The sequence below is a fragment of the Bidens hawaiensis genome, unplaced genomic scaffold (assembly GCF_021521415.1).
Source record: "Bidens hawaiensis isolate Kalapana, Puna unplaced genomic scaffold, B.hawaiensis_p1.1 tig00014039_1, whole genome shotgun sequence".
NCBI classification, from domain to species: Eukaryota; Viridiplantae; Streptophyta; class Magnoliopsida; order Asterales; family Asteraceae; genus Bidens; species Bidens hawaiensis.
The window spans coordinates 123,053-141,833 of NW_027492209.1; the positions used below are offsets into that span (position 1 = coordinate 123,053).

The window sequence follows — 18,781 nt, forward strand, 5'->3', positions numbered from 1 at the left end:
AACCTTAGGCGGGAAGAAACAAAGGACACAAAAAATAAGAGAAGGGGTTCAAGGCTTAAGGGCGGGACGGCTACAAGAGAGAAAAGAAGGCGGAAAGAGAGAAGAAGAGGGACGGGACGGCGGGAAGGAAAAGAGAGAAGAAAAAGGAAGGAAAATATATTATTATTATTAAAAGTAAAATATAAGTATAAATAAATATTATATCATAAAAGAAAGAGATCGGATAAGAGAAACGGGTACCTGGGTCGGGTCGGATCGGGGCAGATGTCACACTGCAGGTATAACCGGCGGATTGTGAGCATGGTCACAAACTTGGAGCATGAAAATTGTACCGTAAAGCAAATTAATTTTACCCCCTAGTACCAAGGATACATGTTTATAAATTAGTTTCACCCCCTAGTACCAAGGATACATGTTTATAAATAAGTAATGGTTATTGAGTTGCATTTAAATTTAAATTATAAATGAGTACTTGTCCAATTTTGTTTTTGAAATGTAAACTTTTATAAACAACTGAACACCCAATAGGCAACCTTCACAACCCATAGAGAAGCCATAAAATAAAACCCAAAGAGAACTACTTGAGAATTTACACCAATTCAACCAATTTATACTTCTATGTTTTGACCTATATTTGAATCAACGAAATCCAGAAGACTTGATATCCCCAATTAACTCTTCAATCTTAACCTCTTTTCCTTCAAAATAATTTCTAGTTCCTCGCCTTCCATAATCTCCTACAAACAATATACAATAGGTTTATATGTTAATTAATAGTTAGTTTATAATTTATAACATGTTAACTAATAGTTAATGCATAATAGGTTTATATCAATAAAAAAATTAAATTCTAAATCATTTTAACTTGGGTCGGTGTCAAAATTCAATGAGATCGGTGTCAAAACTCATCAAGGGTGTTCATGATCATGTCATATATATTAAGACTTGTATGTCATTTCCAAAACTTAAGGAAAACTCTTGTAACTTGTCTTAAAAAATGTATAATTAGCAAATAGCAATTAGCATCCATCCACTCCACAAATCACAAAAACTCATCAATGGCGGAACAGAGAGAAGCACTAATTACAACAATCAACAAAAACAAGTCAAAGTCAAACTACTGGATCATCAACACTCTGGAATCCACAACCTTCTCCGGGATCTTCATCGGCCAATCCAATTCAAACCCTTGGAAATCAGCTATTTCATATATAATCTTCTTCATCTTCACAATCGGAGTTCCGATACTGTCACATATTGTATATCAATGCAACGATTGTGACGACGACCATCGCCGGCCGTACGATTTGATCGTGCAGCTGTCGTTATCGGTTTGTGCAACTCTTTCGTTTCTTAATTTGTCAACGTTTGCTCGGAAGTACGGTCTCCGTCGGTTTCTGTTTCTCGATAAGTTGCCGGATGTTAGCGTTAAAGTACGCGATGGATATTCCGATCAGCTTCATGTAAGTTTCCCGTTAAAAGCATTTTATTTATATTTAATTGAGGCTCACTTCATTTTATTTTATTACTATCAAGGAACTCTATAAGATAATAATAATCAAGTTTTGAAACTGTTTCAATCACTTATAACATGTTATGTTCTAATAATTTATTTAAGTTTTCCTTTTGTTATAATTTTAGATATTTTACATAGATAACAAATTATGTAGTTTTTTTTAAATAGTTTGACATTGAAAAATAATTTTTAATAAACAGACAAAATTAGTAAAAATTAAGAAAACTTGCAAAAAAAAAAAAACTAATTTTGTCAATTTAAAAAAAAATATTTTTACTAATTTTGTTTACTCAATTTTTACTAATTTTGTCAATTTTTAAAAAAATATTTTGTAATGTCAAAATATTTTTTTTAAAAGCCTATATAACCTGCTGTCCTGATAAAATATATAGGATTAGAATAAAAATGAAGCTTTAGTTACCTGATTGAAACAAAACATTTTATAAGTAACTTGATTGAAAAAGTTTAAAAACTTGGTTACTATTTTATATAGTAATCCCTAATATCAATATATAATAATAGTATATCAATAAAATACTAAAATAAAAATTATTTAGACTTGTGAGCTAGCTAGCTTGATCTCGGTATGTGAAGTTTGACTTGAGCTCGTTTGCTAAACGAGTCTCAATAAAGCTTGAACTCGGGCTCAATTAAGCTCGGCTAATGATTAGTTTTTAGCAAACTGATTTCTCGTATGTCACGAACAGGCTCATTTACTCCACTAGGCGTCACCCTAACATGACTTTTGTAATCTGTTTATTTAAACGAGTCAAACGAAAATATAAGTTATGACTTATAATGAAGCTAAGCTGTAAGCATGTTATAATATATAGTTAAACCAGTTGTAAACAGGGTGAACGTAAGAAGTATATTATATTATTTTAAATATATTTTAAAGGGGTTAAAAGGGTCGTAACGTGTTGGAAATTGGAAGGTAGGTTGGGTGAGGTGAACGTTGACCGGTGGGATTGAGCCATCTGTTTCTCCTTTTATTTAATGAGCCACTTGCGTAACCTCAGACGAACCAAATTAGTACACGATGAGGATGTTGTAAATATAAAATGTTTGGAATATTTCTTTTTTAGATCAAATTTTAAATCAGACCAGGCAGATTTATTTAACTAAAGAAAGAAGGAGGATTCTATTAACTTTTTTGTTAAAGTTGTTCTTTAATTTTTTTTTTTCAAAATATGTTACTGTTAAAACCTATCTTAAAGTATTTATTTGTTTATTTTTTAAAACAATTTTTTTTAGAATTTCTCTTTTTTAAAAAGCTTAACGTTTCATAACAATAAGTTAAAAAATGATTGATTTGGGTCACCTAAATGTTGACATTTATATGATATATGTTGGAAATCAGGCTAAAGAACACAAGCATGGTATTTGGTCTTAACTAAGATCGACACTTTCTGTTTATTATTCTTGACACAAATTACATGGTTCTAATCTATTTATATTAATATCTTTCTAAACATATTTGGACTCAAAACTGCTAACTTCTAGACTAGATAAACTTGCAATTTGATCAAACTATTAAACCAATTAGCATACTAATACATTGATCATATCTCTTGACTCTTACCAATTAGGATTAACTTTCAATTGACTACATGACTGTTATAAATGGATCATATCTCTTGCAATTTGATCAAACTATTTAGTGCGGGTCAAACTAAGATATTGACTACATGACTGTTTATATATGCAGAGATCAATGAAGCTATTGTGTTCATTCATTATTCCATGTTTTGTTGCTGACTGTGCTTACAAGATCTGGTGGTTCAGTTCTGTTGGAAACCAAATACCCTACATTTCCAATATTTACATAAGCCACACATTAGCTTGTGTTCTGCTTCTGTCCTCTTGGCTATACAGAACATCACTCTTCTTTCTCGTGTGTGTTCTGTTCAAGTTAACATGCGGGTTACAGATCCTTAGGTTTCAGGATTTTGCTAAAGTGTTCGAGAGACAAGCCGATGTGGGGTCCATCTTGAAAGAACACCTTGCCATTAGAAGAACTCTTCGTGTTATTAGCCGCAGGTTTCGTGTGTTTATTTTATCGACTTTGGTTCTTGTTACTGCCAGTCAGTTTGCTTCTCTACTTGTTACAACTAAGTCTGGGTCGCTTGTTAATGTTTCCACTGCTGGAGAACTTGCGGTAATGTTTATTTATTTATTTAAATATATGCCGTTAGTTAGAGCTGGCAAAACGTGGCGCGTTGTGTTAAAGTGGTCGTGATTATGTTTAACTAAACGTATCATTTACTCAAATACCTACACGAACACGTTTAATAAGCGTGTTACATGATAATGTGATATGACACTTTTAACATGATTACTGACATGACTCAGCTAACACGGTTAATAAATATAAGACGTAAGTAGTATGATAAAATAAAAGTTACTTAAAGTTATAATGCATAAAATTTATAATGAACTACATTGGCTATTTTTTTTAATGGCATAAATTACATTAGTTGGTTAAGGGAGAGAATTTAATTATGATGTATTTAATTGTTTTCCAAAATTATAAATATATATCATTTTGAAAAACGGGTCTTAAACGTGTCATGTTGACCTGTTAATCCATTTAACACGATTATTTAAACGTGTTATTCGTGTCATATACGGCTAAGTGGGTTCAACCAATTTAGACACATTTTTTTTGTGTCGAGTTATCGACCCATTTATGACCGAATACGCTTCACTCAAACCCTAGCCCGCTTAACTTTGTGTCGAGTCATGTCTTATTAACAGGTCGTCTCATAATTATAGTAAGTTTGATCAAAATGTAAACAACTTGAACGGGCTAGGCTGGTCAAACAGGTTAAAAGTCAACCTGGTTTTATCCAAAAGGCTTAATCCTCGTACGCTGTTTTAATTTTTAACTTTAATAATCATCATTATAATAAGTTTGGGTTTTGATTATGTTGCAGCTGTGCTCATTGACCCTTGTGAGTGGTTTATGTATATGCTTACGCAGCGCTGCAAAGATTACACACAAAGCTCAATCTGTGACGAGTTTGGGAGCCAAATGGCACACGTGTGCCACCATTGACTCGTTTGAGAATGTGGGTCCCACCGAGGAGACCCCCGTGGCTAGCGCTAATAACCATTTCAATGCACATATGGATTCGGACATGGATGAAGGAGAAGAAGATGAGTTGGACAATACAAAACTGGTTCCGGTTTATAGGGATACAATCTCATACCAGAAAAGACAAGCTTTAGGTAAGTTAGCGGTGTTGGTCGGTTTTGGGCTCAAACCGAACCAAAAACCGAAAATTCGGTTTTTGAGTTTTTTAAAACCGTTTGGCTTGAGTTTGGCTGGTTTCGGTTTTTCTGGAAAACCAAAAATTCGGTTTTTGAGTTTTTTACAACCGTTTGGCTGGTTTCGGTTTTGCTGGCTTTATCATTTAGGCCTTAAATTATTGGCTGAAAAAAATTTGGCCCAAAATAATGAATCTGGGCTTAAATGTTTTTGTTAATCAATAATCAATTGATTATTATACATACGGGTTACACTATTTTATTAAATTCTTATGAATTATTTAAAATTCAAACTTGAATATTTTAAAGGTTAATTCTTCTTTGTTTTTCTTTTTCTATTTTGATTTTAATTAGTTTTTATACACGACCTGTTCTTTCTTAGAGTTCTTTTACAAGTAGTCGTTTTTATAGTTTCCGATCGATGTAAAACACAGGTTTATATCCTTTTGGTCATATCATGACTTTATTTTACCAATTTTCTCTTCCAGTTTTTATACCAAGTGTTGGTATCGTACCAGTACCGTGGTGAATCGAACCGATGCCACGAAGCACAGGTTATATAGCCCACTAGTTTCAACTATAAATGGAAATGCATATATAACCTAGTAAATCACTGTATTATAAAAAAGTTAGGACTTTTATTTATAACCATTAGTAACTTTTAGTAGTTGATGAAAAACATATTTAGGTGGAAACAACCCGACCCGTTACCCCATCTGACTGTTTATGTGTTTTTTTTTGGTTTCGTGCAGCGACTTATTTTGAGAACAGCAGATCTGGGATCGCTGTGTTTGGATTCATGTTGGACAGAATGTCACTGCGTATGATCTTCGCGGTTGAAATGTCACTCACTCTTTGGTTGCTTAAGAAAACAATCAATTTCTCTTAAACCGTGTTTCTGAGGTTCTATCTAAAATGCCAAGTTATCGCCACTTGGCATCCTGTGATTGGTCGCAGTATAATTGAGATTTTGATATATTGTCTGCTTGGTCTCCTGTTTATGGTACACACTGGCATGCTACAATATGTCAAGTAAGCTAGTCATCTTGTATTCAAGATTTCGCCTTGTTGCCACGTGGACAATGGGATAGTGCTTGGTGTTCTAGGATTAGAGGGATCTGAGGTGTCGTGTAGGAATACTAATGCTAGGGTTTTGTATTTATTAATTGTTTTGTGTATTTGTTTGTACTAGACGGGTGTTTGAACCTGTTAATTACGTACAAATATAAGTGTTTATGGTTCGGTTAAAACCTTGAAATCGTTTAAATCGGTTATTGGTTTGACTTATTTTTTCTTTTTCTTTTTTACTTTAGGTTTGTTGGTCGGTTTCAAAATTTTCAAAACGTAGTGAACGGTTCGCGGTTATATCGGCAACCGGCCATATGAAACCAGAAAAGACTGTAAATTAACCTAATTGCAATATGATTCATTTTGTAATATTTGTTGTTATTATTTCACGTCCTAGATGCTCCATTAATATTTACCATTTATGTGACTAAAATTATCATTTTTTATTTATGATCATCTCAAGTATCATTTATGTTGGTTTTTAGTTAAAATTGATGGTATATTTAAATTATTAATTATTTTAAACTAAATTTATTATTAAAGTTTAAACTGTGAAACCAAATTGGAACCAGGCCGTTAGTAACGATTCAGTTTCAACTTTCAACGGTTGAGTTTGGTTTTGGACGACAAACAATAAGTATTAACGGTTGGACTCATAAGTTCAACTTAAAAACCACCAAAACGACACTGAACACTCCTACGTAACATATTAATTTATTTAAAATGAAAAAAAAATTACAACAATATCATATCCAAATTAAGAGAATAAAATGCTCGTTTTTATGATGCAATTTGTTTATAAAAATATTAGCGTATGAAAAGGCTATAGTCATAAAAAATCATGGGTGGAAAGTTAGTTTAAAGGTTAAATTAAAAACATAATATGGTTAAAGATGAGGGACCAAACTTGTAAGTTGAATGGATTGTGTTTAAAAGACATGTTTACCCTTACTACACATGTACCTCATGCTTTAAGTCTTGTAAATTACTTAAAATGAGTGTCTTAATTTGCCCTTGTTTGATGTATTATATCTAACTATCTATATAATTGCCTACCATGAAATCATACATGTCACTCTCATGTTGCTCCTCCCATTCTCTAGAGCCACCAGATTTCTTGATTTCTAAATGGAGATTTCTCATGCATTTGACACAAATTCGCGAGTATGGGTCTTACCAAACCCGAATAGTCTTTAAATGAGTTATAACATCTCATTTATTTATGAAACTCTTTCATAATCAAACAATAATTTTTGTGGGTCATGGGTCTCACCAAACCCAGATAACCCTTAAACGGGTTATAACATCTCATTTATTTGTGAAATAACTAACCCCTTAATCATCAAAGAATAATTTCCACGGGGTATAGGTCTTACCAAACCCTAATTGCCCTTAAATGGGTTATAAGATCTCATTTATTGGTAAACACTTTCATCGTTAAACCATAATTTAATTTATCTCTTTTACATGTTCTCCGTTGTTGGTGTATCATCTCCTTTGCCGGTTAACTTCTGATACTACCCACCATCGTCAACTACATCAATGTCCCCTTTTTCATTAGACAAATATTGTGTTCATGTTTGTTCATTTAAAAAAATCAACATGCTCATGTTCGTTAAAAAACTCAAAAACATACACATCTCAATTGAAAAACCCAAACGCTAAAAAATATAATAACAAACAAATATATGTGTATTAAATTAAAACAAAACTACGCTAAATATAAAATAAATCATCATAAAATAGCAAAATGATTAAAAACTAAAACTTGAATAAACTCCTGTAACACGGGAGGATCAAACTAGTATAGTATAGATACTTGTATTTACATATATTTTCTCTTTGTAAATGTCAGCCTACCAATTTGACATGTCACGGTGTGAGTCGTGTGACACATTGAGTGATAAGAAATCAAGTTCATTCCGGCAAATGTAACTATAAGAGGGGACGGAGTGAAGTCGAGAAAAACATGGGAAACAAAAGGTGTTGAGTGAAAACAACCACTCCGGTTTTCCCACTCCAAATTTTACCGAAAATTGGAGAATAATTCATGTTTATTCCCGAGTTCATTTTTCTAACTTTTGATCATTTAAGAATGTTTTTCTAAGGATATGTCTGAAATATATTCCACTTTATAAATTTAAAACAAATAAAAGAATCTCATTACAATAGAGATGCATGTAAGCGGGCAACAAGTTGTGCCGCCATCTCTTTTTAAATAGTCATGGTACCGATAAAAAAATAATGAATTAAACAAAATATTTTAACCCTATAGTATAATAAATTAAACAAAGTATACCTCAATTTAATATAATTTTTCATACATTTAGTACACATTGTTCACAAACCATGAATCCAAACTACCTCGTAAACCAAAACAACAATGTTAATTGAGCGAGCTTACACAATGGTTCATGCGAATAGTGGATGATTGAGGTAGCAACGTTGGTGATGGTGTGACTCATACCATCAATGTTCCAATCACATGTCACAATTTTCTATCATGTTTATACATTCGTGACAATTTCCATACCCGTATAGGGCGGGATAGGTGTCGTTTCATTGATATCGACAATAATAAAAGTGGGACCCTCTTGTACTTCTCAATAATAATAATAATAATCACCATTCCCAATGTACTCATCCAATTTTCTTTCATTACAATCCCTAATTTGACGAGCAACTCAACAACCACTTGATCAGCAGTACAGTACAATGGACAAATCAAAGATTGGCAGACGATTCGAAGGCAAAGTTGCGATCGTTACAGCTTCAACTCAAGGTATCGGTTTCAGTATCGCTCACCGCCTCGGTTTAGAAGGCGCCTCCGTCGTCATCTCCTCTCGCCGTCAGGTCAGGTTCTTCCTTCAATTTCGACTCACCTCTTGTAATAATATAATATGATCGAGTGTCAAAACACATATTGAATCTCAATTGCTTGTTTCTATTCAGAAAACGCATAATTAGGGTTACGTGTTCACTTCATTTCTGTTTCTGGACGAGAATAGAACGCAATTCACGTTCTTTTGCTTGCTTATTATACGAGTTGAAATTAGGGGTTTAATATCAACTCGGCTCGAGCTTGACTCGTTTTGACTTATGAGAGCTTGACTGGCCGGTTTATTATTTGTTAGTTAGTTAATACTATAATATACACTTTTGATTAATTTTATATATTTTGAGGAAAACCTTAAACGAGCCTAAGCCCTAAGCTCAAATCAAGCTCGTGTCCCGTACCTTAAGCAAACCAAACTTTAGCTTGAGCTTGAGCTCGAGCATTGCTATGCAGTGTGAAACTAATACGTAGAGGTTCAAAAGAGATAATACTTAGCAATACACTAGTCTCGTTTAAGATTGACGAGCCTAAACGATCTTCTCATACAAGCTCAATCTTGGGCTCGATAAGTAAATGCCATTTATTTGAAACGCAGGATTGATAAGGGCCGTCTCGTTTCGAGCATTTTGTCGATTCGAGTAGCTCGCGAGCGGCTCGGCTAGTTGTTTGTTTCTGATTCGAAAACACAATTTTAGGGTTACATGTTAAGTTAATTTGTTTTTCTGAATGTGAATGGAATGTAATTCTGATCTGTTTCTTTGCTTGTTTATATGAGCTGAAACGATCAAATTGATGTTGAAGATGAAATTATTTTGTTTTAGAAAAACGTTGACGAGGCAGTGGAGAAGCTCAAGGAAGAAGGAATTGAAGTGTTTGGGTTAGTATGTCATGTTTCTAATGCGCAACAGAGGAAGAATCTCATTGAGCAGACTGTTCAGGTGAGGATGAACTTTGATCTGTTTAGTGTTCTTACGAGGTTTGCTAAATCTGGGGAAGAATCACGTGTGATTTTCAGCTGTTTAAACGAGTTCACGTGTGTTTCTTGATATGATGTATCCCTGGTTTCATTTTTCCATTTGATTATGATCTTAGGATTTCTGTAATTATCTATATGTTTCAAATGATATTGAATTTAGGGGTTTGGATTTAGTCTAAACCGGTCCAGGTCAGTTTCAGGTTGACCTGTGGCCACACTTAGCTTAGCGGGGTGTGTCTGAGTCAGCCTAATGGATCTGCGGTTGACCTTTTTAACCCGTTTATATATATAAACGTTTAAAAATGTGATTTTTTTGTCATAGCTTAAGCTAAATGAGTATTTTGTATTGAAGTTTAAAAGATAAAAGAGATATGAGCATCAGCTTTATGGTTATGATGTAATTATTTTTTATACATTTGTATTTTTTGTTCTAAATTTTTAATCCTAGTGTCTTAATTTTAATATGCGAAAAATTTAGAATAATTTGTTTTGGGTTAAACGGTGCGTGTCTGTGTCATTCCGTGAAAACTCGTGTGGCGTTTGGGTTTATGACACGATTTTGAGTTCGTTTCGTGTTCGGGTTTGACCTGCCAATACATGAACACGACCCGTTTAACACTTTACTTGAAATTTGAATGCACCAATAACTTGTTGGTTATGGCTGATAATGTTCTGTGCCTATTGTTGCAGAAATACGGAAAAATAGATGTAGTAGTGTCAAATGCTGCTGCTAATCCCTCAGTTGATCCGATTCTCAAAATGCAAGAGTCTGCACTTGACAAGCTTTGGGAGATCAATGTTAAAACCTCTATACTGCTTCTTCAGGTAAGCCTTGTTATATTAAATATTAATCTTTAAAATCAAGAAATATGAGTCAGTAATCTTGCAATCTGGATCTTCAAACAGGATGCATCCCCACACTTGTCAAAAGGTTCATCAATCGTTTTCATTTCCTCTATCAGCGCTTTCCAACCACCAGCTGGCTTGGCGATGTATGGTGTCACAAAGACTGCTCTTCTCGGTCTTACCAAGGTACCAATGCACGTTATTTATCATCTTCCACAATACATCGAGTCAAAAACTAAAATATATAATTTTAGTTTCTTTTATTTTGGTGCTCGTTTAGGCTCTTGCAACCGAGTTGGCCCCACATACTCGTGTGAACTGTGTCGCTCCTGGATTTGTACCTACACACTTTGCTTCATACATTACCAACAACAAGACCATTGTGAGTGTCTTTGTTCCTTGGATAATATGCTTGCAAAATTTTCATGTTTGAACTTTAACAAAATGTCTAAAATACCCTTGTAGAGGAAGTCTTTGGAAGAACAGACATCCCTCAAAAGGCTTGGGACGACAGAAGACATGGCCGCAGCCACCGCCTTCTTGGCTTCTGATGATGCTTCGTATATAACCGGTGAGACAGTTGTGGTCGCCGGAGGAGCATCTTCAAGGTTATAAATGTCTTTTGGGTCACTTTAGAGTTGCCTTTGACTTCAAAGTCCGATTTTAATTTCTCGTGGTTGTTTTCACTAGGGTCTCTCCTGGCTTCTATTCTACATAAAGCAGCACTGAATAATTATCGTTAATTGACATTTCTACTTATAATCTATAATCTATATACCATCACTTTAATAGTTATGGATCCATGCTAATTGGTTGTTCGTGAGCGTTTCTCATCAGCTTCTATTCTACATAAACAATACTAAATAATCTCTATACCAGTTGGTTGTTTATATTAGGGTTAAAGGTTTAGAGTAGTCAATATTGAATAAAATATTACATATTGACATTTTTACCAATAAGCTATATACAATCACTCTTAGTACTTATGGATGTATGCTAAGGACTAGTTTACCACACACACGGACGTTAAGACATTTGTAATCCGTATGTCGGACGTGCACGCACACACGATTATAACATCAATAGTTTGTAAATATGGATCCTATTTATAACACCTAACCACCATCTGTGAATACTAGCGTCCCACTTAGAAAATATATGCCTGTATTTGAAACCAACGTAATGGACAGAGAAGCTTAATAATACTTCAATCGTAAATTCTCAAAATTTCAAATGATGTATATTATTATAAAGTAAATACGGATCTTGTTATTTAATAATGGTTGGAAATGATGTTATTACTTATTACGTGCTACGTATGGTTAACTTCAAAATAAAAAAAGATACTGGTTGTATATTCATGTTACCGGTCGGATTTTGTAAGAAAACTAAGTGTAAAATTCATGACAATCTAAAAAAACTGATTTGGGCTTGAAATAGGTTTAAAAGTATAAGTGCAAAATTTATGATAAACTTATAACTTTTACTTGATTCCTGAAGAAACGTGGATCGACTCACTAGTAGACGATCTACTTTCCTCGGGTGTGATTATGATATTTCACCGATGGTTCTCTGGGATCTGGGTTCTTCCACCTACAAAATGAACAGCACCGTAAACTTACCCCTCAGAAAGGGACAGAGGGGTCCTCTTTGGGGTAACCCTCCGGTGTGAGAATAAGAGTTTGTAGGAGAAGATAATAATATGAGAGTAAGGAAATTGGAATGTATTGCCTAATATAGCTGAATACTCTGTCATTGGGTCTCTCTCCTTGTGGAGTTGATGTGGTATTTATAGTGCTAGGGTTTCCTATGATTGGGCTCAGACCCAATTAGGGCCTTGTTGGCCTCCTCCAATTACTTTGCGCCACGTGCCCTTGAGACACCTGGTGCTTTTTCATTGGTTATAATCACGTGGTAGCACATGGGTTTTGCTGAGTTGTCCACCTTTCATTGGCAGCTGTCAACATCAGCATATTCTTATTCCTTAAAAAGATACCTTCTGGAAGGTTGTCTGACGTGCACAATCAAGGTTGACCTAATCCTGATTTGGATAAGGACGAGGTTGATTATGTGCATGTGTGATATGCGCCTATCCTGAGGATGCGCGAGGTCTTCTCTTTATTCTCACGCGCAGATGTTTCATGCGCAGATGTGATATGCACAAGCATGTGATATGCGCCACGCGCAGATGTGATATGCGTGAGCATGTGATATGCGTGAGCATGTGATATGCGTGAGCATACGTGATGCATGAGCATATGTGATGCCTGAGCATGTGATGCATGAGCATATGTGATATGCGTGAGCATATGTGATATGCGCCATGCGCATAGGTTTTGGCTTTGTGCCTTCATAATGTCTTGATTTCAAGCCTCTTGTCTATATCTTGTGGGTTGACCCGCCTCGCTCGGTGTTGAGGCGGGTACATACCTCTTCAAGCCCCCCAGTCTAATGTGTGTCTTGTCTCGCGCGAGCGAGGTAAGATAGATATTAGACTTAATAGTTTGCTCTTTTAGTAGGGGTTTGTCTTTTTCTTCTTATTATTCATCGTTGCGCGAAATTCTATCCTTTTTGTTGAAAACGAATCGTCCCTGTACGTGGTTGGTTGTTGCTGCCATGCGTCAGTGATGGAGACGTGTCAGACCTTTCGTGTGCTCGAGGTGCTACAGTTGCCTTTCATGTCCCCTCACATAGTGTCAGGAACACGTGTCGCGCTCGCGTTGGTCCGTACCTGCGAGTGGTGGCGCGTGAACTCTGGCAGCACCTGTATAGTTTCTTTTCGTGTCCCCTCACACAGTGTCAGGGACACGTGTCGCGCTCGCGTTGGCTTACACCTGCGAGTGGGGGCGCGTGAAGTCCGATCAGCACCAATTTTTCTCTCTCCTGGGCCTATAAAAGCCAGCCCCTTTGAGTTTTTTATCCTTCATCTTCTTGTTTATTCAGAGATTTTCCCTTTCATTCTATTCCGATTGCCTTTCTGCTTCCAGATCTCTGTTCTTCAGAAGCATACTTTGTCCGATTTTATAGTTGTATGTCTGATAGCTCAGACAACACAATCTCCCCCATCCATCGCCGTGTGAAATCTTTAGTAATGTCTATGTTGAAGAAGACCGGCAAGGGGAAGAGGGCTGCTGAGGCCTCATCGGAGGAGGTAGGGAGGATCAAGGCAGTGAAGAAGTGGGATGAGATCCCCTGCAAACTGAGGCAGGCCGATTTTGACAGCCTTATCGCCTCTCAGGGTTTTCTCCCTGAGTATGGCTGCATGCTGCCGGCGGCCGGGCAAACGGCGGCGGACCCGCCCACCGGCTATATATCCCTTTATTGCCATTTTTTCACCCACTGCAACCTTTGTCTCCCGATGACAAGGTTTGTGGGTGCGCTGCTTAAGTTTTATGGGATTCATATATCCCAAGTCCATCCGTTTGGACTCGTGCGCATGACTCACTTTGAGTTTATGTGCAAATCTCAGCGCGAGGAGCCCACCCCTCGGCGCTTTCAGTTTTTTTATAAGCCCAAGATCCAAGATTCTTGGTTCTCATTTATTCCTCGCAGTCAGAAGGTCAAGTGCTGCACTGTTTCATTCAAGAGCCTTCATGACTGGTCTGAGAGATTTTTCTATATCAGGGCTGGCGTGATCCCCATCCGCATGACCATGCGCGCGATCTCTTCTGCGCCTGTGGATGTGGGTGTCTTCAAGAACCAAACTGGCGCCTGGGTAAAAAAGTTGACTGCCGAACCATCCCCCGCCAAGAACATTTGCGAGAAGGCGCTGGTGGGGGTTGGTATGAGCAGGAGGTGGGCCGACAGCGCGACTGAGCCCGTTATCCAAGTTGACGGCTTGTGTAAGTTAATCTCATTGCCTTACTTCTGCGCGAATATAATTCGTTTTGCTGATATCATTTGACTTGTTTTGTGCAGTCAGCAAGGAGTATGTCCACGCCGCCTATGATGAGCATATGGAGGGTGGCTCCGTCGCGCTGGGCGCTGGGGAGGTTGGCTTCCCCGATCGCTTTGATGACATGTTCATCCCTGTTGATCTGGGATTTCTCTTTGACAGCGATGCGCCTGGTAAGCCTTTGTACTTATGCTTATGCCTTTATAATACCAGATTTGGCTAACCTTTCTGTTGCGTGTAATGTAGACGCGCTTGAGAACTACGAGCTGGAGCTCGCGGAAGAGGAGGAGGAGGAGGAGGCGCCCCAACTAAAGCGTAAGGCTAAAGGGAAAACTGGCGCAGGGGCCAGTAAGAAACAGAAGAAAGATGATGCCCCTGTTGTTCAGGATCCTCCTACTCAGGCGAAGGGACTTGAGAAAACCCAGGGGTTTACCACCAAGTTTTCCATGTCTTCCCAGCCTCAAAAAGTGGGCAGACCTCCTGTCCACACGAGGTATGGTGCCACTACCTCCTCCCTTCGCGCGTTGGAAAAGGGAAGCGGCGTTGCACCTTCGACAGGTATACTTTGCTTATCCTTTGGTTATCTTTTATGGTTCTATGAGCGCGATTCTGATAGAATTACTAATGAATCTTTGCTCACTCAAATGTTTGTAGAGCCGGCGACCTTGGTGGATCAACCTCAAGCGCAACAAGATGCCGAGGCTGCGCCGGAGGTCGCTTCGAAGTCCCCTGTTTTACCCTCAAAAAAGGGGAGAATGGACTTCATGGCGATGTTTGACTCGCGAACGGCGTTGCGCCAAGGTATGTATTGCGCTTTTATTTTCTGACTTTTTCCTTTTAGATCAAGTCATGAACCATATCTTTTTGTTGATTTTTTCATAGGAGTCATAGCTGGCGTACAAGCTGCTGGCGGCACTCCTGGCGCCGGTGCCAGCGCCGTTGGTTCTGCTCCTGCTCCTGCAAGCATTGAATCTCCCCTCATCGGGATTACTAAGGAGCAGGAGGCCGTTTTACGCGCCGACCTGGCGGCGTCGAGACCTCCCTCACATCCTCCTGCGCACAGCCCTCCTCGCGAGACTGATTTTGGTTCTAGGTCGCAGGAGAAAAGGCCTGTTTCAGAGGAGGATGAGGAGTTTGAAGTTGAAGACTCCGACGGCGGCCGCGCCAGCCCTGCAGCGCCACGAGATTTTCCGGCGCAGTCTTCTCGTGGGGCTGGCGCTGACTTTTCTGCTTCATCCCCGCAGGTATAGGTTCGTTTTTGCTCCGCTGCGCGGACTTCCATATTAGTGTTTTGATGACTTAGATCATTACTTTGTGTTTGCAGGAAGCCGATCACATTTACCGCCCGAGATGGAACATTACTGAGGACAGCTCATTTCAGTCCATGGGTGTGTGTGAGGACTTCTGGGCTCATTCTGTGCCTCCCGCTGAAAGGAGGTTTCAGGAGGGCCGCGCTCGCGATGACTTGCTCAACGATCATCTGTTTGCTGGGTCGGCTTTCTTTGCTGCCTCCCAAGAGCTTCGCTATGATTACGTAAAGGTACGTGATGCTCTTGCGGAAGCCAAGCAAGAGGCTAAAGTGTCTGCTTGGCATCTTTCTGATGCTCGAGAGAGAGCTGAGAAGCTCCAAGCAGAGCTCAGTGAGAACAGAGCAAGTGCCAACACCGCCTTCGTGAAGCGCGGGTATGAGCTACAGGCTGCGCGGGAGAAGCTACAGGCGGCCGAGGCGGACGCGGCCAAGTACGCACGTAGAGTGCGTGACTTGGAGCTTGATGCGGAGGCGCGTGACCAAGCTCTCGTCCAGTCTATAACTGACAAATCATCACTGGAGAGTGAGGTTGCGCGCCTGAAGAAGGAGCTGGCGGCCGCGCAGGCCGAGAAAGATGAAGCCTTGGCGACGGCAGCGTCTAGCCAGGAAGCACTCGAGCTTGCGCGAGCGGAAAAGGAAGAAGCCCTGGCGGCAGCAGCGTCCGACAAAGAGGAGCTGAAACAGACTAAGGAAACTGTTGAGTTGTTAAACTCTCAGATTCCTGCTCTTGAGACGTCTGTTGCTTCCCTCGCGCAGGATCGCCAATGGCTAATCTCACAGGGTATGACTCGTTGCGCTTACGCGATGAAATACTCAGACGAGTTTCAGGCCCTTGTGATGGATTGCAACGCTGCCGCGCGCTTGGTGGGTCGAGCTGAAGGGTTTAAGGATGGCTATGAATATGGCATGTTGAAGAAGAACCCATCCGACTACCCTTATCAGAGCGACGTTGCCTGCGCGGACATGGCCGCGATGGGGGAGAAGTATTTGAATACTCCCATTCCCATCCTTGCGCAGGTATTTTAACCTTAATGAGATTACCTTGACTTATTTTCCAAGTCTTTTTGTACTCATATTTTTCCTTATGATTTGCAGATATCCGCGCTTGCTGAACAGCCCGATCTCGGCGCGCTAAAGAAATTACTTGACGAGTGCGAAGGGGCTGGTGGCAGCGATGATGGCGCGGGGAATGCTGCCCCTGCTAGCGGCTCTGGCGTGGCCAAAGGATCCGCTCCTGACACTATTGTGATAGAAGACTCCATTCAGGACGAACAACTTGACTATGGTCAGTTTGGAGATGACGAGGAGCGGGCTGCGCCAGATGCTGAGGGCGGTGATGAGGACTATGAAGAGGCTGACGTCGACGTGGAGACTTGAGAAGCCCTTCATGTTTTTTATTTTTATTTGTAGTTTGTATCTCATCATCTTGTAAACTTGTAAATTTCAATGCTTTGGAATGAAATTTTGTTTTTCCCTTCTTCGCATCTTGCGCATTCCCCATTCATCTCTTTATATTGCATGTTTACTTGTTGAATATAAGATATGCTTGCACGTTGAAATAAGAACAAGGTTGTAAGGAAATTATTATACTTAATCCTTGTCATATTGTAAGTGATTTTGCCATATCTTGATTATGTTGACACGTGCCTTGGCGTTTTCATTATTCCTCTTTTGCGCGACGTTATCGCGCATTTATTATATGGAATTATGAGTTTTTTAGCCTTTACGTGTCAATATGTGTTACTCAGATATCCATTACAATTTCATGCACGACCTCGACCTGAGACCTTAACAACTATGTTTTGGCATTTGCTTTGCCTTAGTTGTGCTTAGGTATTTTTATGGTCAGGCTGCGCAGCATGTAGGATGGATGTTGTGAGTGATTTGAGCTAAGGCTCACATTATTGGGCTAAGGCCCTGAGCTAAGGCTCATATTATTGGGCTAAGGCCCTGACGTTTTAGAGTTAAGACTCGTTAACGCGTTTGAGCTTGAAGCTCGCGCATGTATGTTTTACTTCGTTTTATTTCGTTTTGATGTCAATACAATGTTGTCATATTGCTCAAAATTAATAAAGGGAAGTGTGAAACATGTATGCAAAAGGTAATAGAATCCACATTAAGAGAAGATAGCGCGTATCATTATTCATAATGGCTTAAAAAGCCTTGATTACAAACTTGACAATTTTTACATGAAACATTTTCTAAGCTGTGCCGCGTTCCATGCGCGCGGGATCTTCTTTCCATTCAAATCTTTTAAGGTGTAGGCGCCTTTTCCCAATTCTTCCGAGACTTGATAAGGTCCCTCCCAATTGGGGGACATTTTTCCCGGGGGTATCGCGCGGCTAGCTTCATTGTTTCGAAGGACAAAATCATTTTTCTTGAAGTGGCATTTTTTCACGCGCTGGTTGTAATATTTTTCCAGTTTTTTCTTGTATTTGGCTTCACTGATGATAGCCGCCTCTCTGCGCCCTTCAAGTAAGTTGAGATCCAACCTTCTTTCGCGCTCGTTATCAATCTTGCTCATCATGAGCACTCTATGGGATGGGCATCCAATTTCTGCTGGAATCATTGCCTCCGTTCCATAGGTTAGGCTGAACGGGGATTCGCCATTGCTGGTTTTGCTTAATGTCCTGTGCGCCCACAGGACATTAGGTAGCTCGTCAACCCAAGAATGGGATTCTCCCTCTAACCTTTTCTTCAGCCCATTCAGCAAGCTTTGGTTCGCGCGTTCCACTTGGCCATTCCCCTGAGGGTGGTATACTTAAGTGAAAATTTGGTTGATGCGCAATTCCTTGAGCCAGCTGGATATCTTCTTGTCAGTGAATTGTTTGCCATTGTCGCTCACAATTTCCATGGGCAAGCCAAAACGGCATATGATGTGGCTCCAAATAAACTGCTTCATTGCCTCGGCTGTTATTTTTGCTAGTGGCTTGGCTTCGACCCATTTTGTGAAATAGTCTACCGCCACTACCAAAAATTTTACTCGTCCTTGCGCTTGCGGTAGGGGACCCACAATATCGATTGCCCATTTGTGGAAAGGCCATGCGGAGGTCACCGGAATCAAG

General features: G+C 39.1%; 2 protein-coding genes across 2 annotated transcripts; both read left to right on the forward strand.

Moving 5' to 3' along the window:
- Positions 1–1,037: 1,037 nt before the first annotated feature.
- On the forward strand, positions 1,038–5,810 carry LOC143545801 (uncharacterized). The gene is made up of 4 exons (XM_077037616.1): positions 1,038–1,463; positions 3,225–3,674; positions 4,453–4,747; positions 5,539–5,810. The coding sequence occupies exons 1-4, from the start codon at positions 1,059–1,061 to the stop codon at positions 5,673–5,675; spliced, it is 1,287 nt and encodes a 428-aa protein (XP_076893731.1). The 5' UTR covers positions 1,038–1,058; the 3' UTR covers positions 5,676–5,810.
- A 2,758-nt stretch (positions 5,811–8,568) lies between these two features.
- LOC143545802 (tropinone reductase-like 3) lies at positions 8,569–11,164 on the forward strand. Its single transcript, XM_077037617.1, has 6 exons — positions 8,569–8,707; positions 9,512–9,628; positions 10,357–10,491; positions 10,573–10,698; positions 10,793–10,894; positions 10,978–11,164. The coding sequence occupies exons 1-6, from the start codon at positions 8,570–8,572 to the stop codon at positions 11,125–11,127; spliced, it is 768 nt and encodes a 255-aa protein (XP_076893732.1). The 5' UTR covers position 8,569; the 3' UTR covers positions 11,128–11,164.
- The last annotated feature ends 7,617 nt before the right edge of the window (positions 11,165–18,781 follow it).